Source organism: Chinchilla lanigera, unplaced genomic scaffold, assembly GCF_000276665.1.
Source record: "Chinchilla lanigera isolate Chin_1 unplaced genomic scaffold, ChiLan1.0 scaffold00109, whole genome shotgun sequence".
In the NCBI taxonomy this organism is placed as follows: Eukaryota; Metazoa; Chordata; class Mammalia; order Rodentia; family Chinchillidae; genus Chinchilla; species Chinchilla lanigera.
In genome coordinates, this window is record NW_004955510.1 from 6,114,147 (window position 1) to 6,115,042 (window position 896).

General features: G+C 52.1%; 1 protein-coding gene across 4 annotated transcripts in view; it reads left to right on the forward strand.

The window, feature by feature from the left end:
- The window catches only part of Fam35a (family with sequence similarity 35, member A), a 93,269-nt gene extending 92,670 nt beyond the window's left edge, over positions 1 to 599 (forward strand). For all 4 annotated transcript variants that reach the window (XM_005407912.2, XM_005407911.2, XM_005407913.2 and 1 more), the window contains one exon: positions 272 to 599. In XM_005407912.2, coding sequence (XP_005407969.1) covers positions 272 to 483 — 212 coding nt within the window. In that variant the 3' untranslated portion in view covers positions 484 to 599. The remainder of the gene's footprint in view (positions 1 to 271) is intronic.
- The last annotated feature ends 297 nt before the right edge of the window (positions 600 to 896 follow it).

The window sequence follows — 896 nt, forward strand, 5'->3', positions numbered from 1 at the left end:
AGGGAGGGAGGGAGGGGCAGGCAGAGGCAGCTGAGAGCTGAGCCTTAAGGGCGCTGCTGTCGCTGGACAGGGCATCCTCCGTGCCTGCTTTCTGTGTCAGGAGGAGCAACCTGCCATCACGCTGCAGCACCATAGTGGCTAGAAAGACAGGAACAGGATGAGCACTTTACAAAGGTTAGAAGAGCAGAGGAACCAAGCAACAGTGTGGTGCTTTTGTGTGTGGTTTTTGCCTTCGGGAGCGTTGAGTGCTGCGTGTGCTTGGTCTTCCCAGTGCCGTCCTCGGAGGTCACCTACGGGATGGTGGCTGCAGACCTGCTCCACTCCCTGCTGGCGGATGGTACTGAGCCCCGAGTGCTGAAGATTGGGAGTCTTTTTGTGTTGGATGAGAACAGCTACCCTCTGCAGCAGGATTTCTCCCTTCTGGACTTTTGCCCGGTGGGGCCCTGCCCTGAGGCCTCTTCCCGAAGAGGAGATGCTGACTGAGCCCACTTGCATTTTGAAGTAAACGAGGGAGGGGAATTTGCTTTGAGTTTACTAAATAAATGTATTTTACAATAAAACTGTGCTAAATATAAATTAAAACTATTTTTCTAAGAAAATGCTGTGAATTTTTTAGTCATTTGTTTTTGCTCGCCAGTCTTGTTTCCTTGGAGAAACGATGGTGCAGTGAAGGTGACGTGTAGCAGCCCCTAAGGGTTGTGGTCCCTGTCCATTGTGTGTGCAGTCCCTGCGGCCTCCCAGGCCCTCCTCCGAGTCCTGCAGACCCGCACAGAAGATGTTCCCTCTGACCCTCTCTCACGCGGGGCTTATAACTCTCACGCCTGCTCTTATTTCTCCCTCACCAGGCTCTCAGCATGGAGTAATTTCCTTGACTCTAACTGGACACAGTAAAGAAT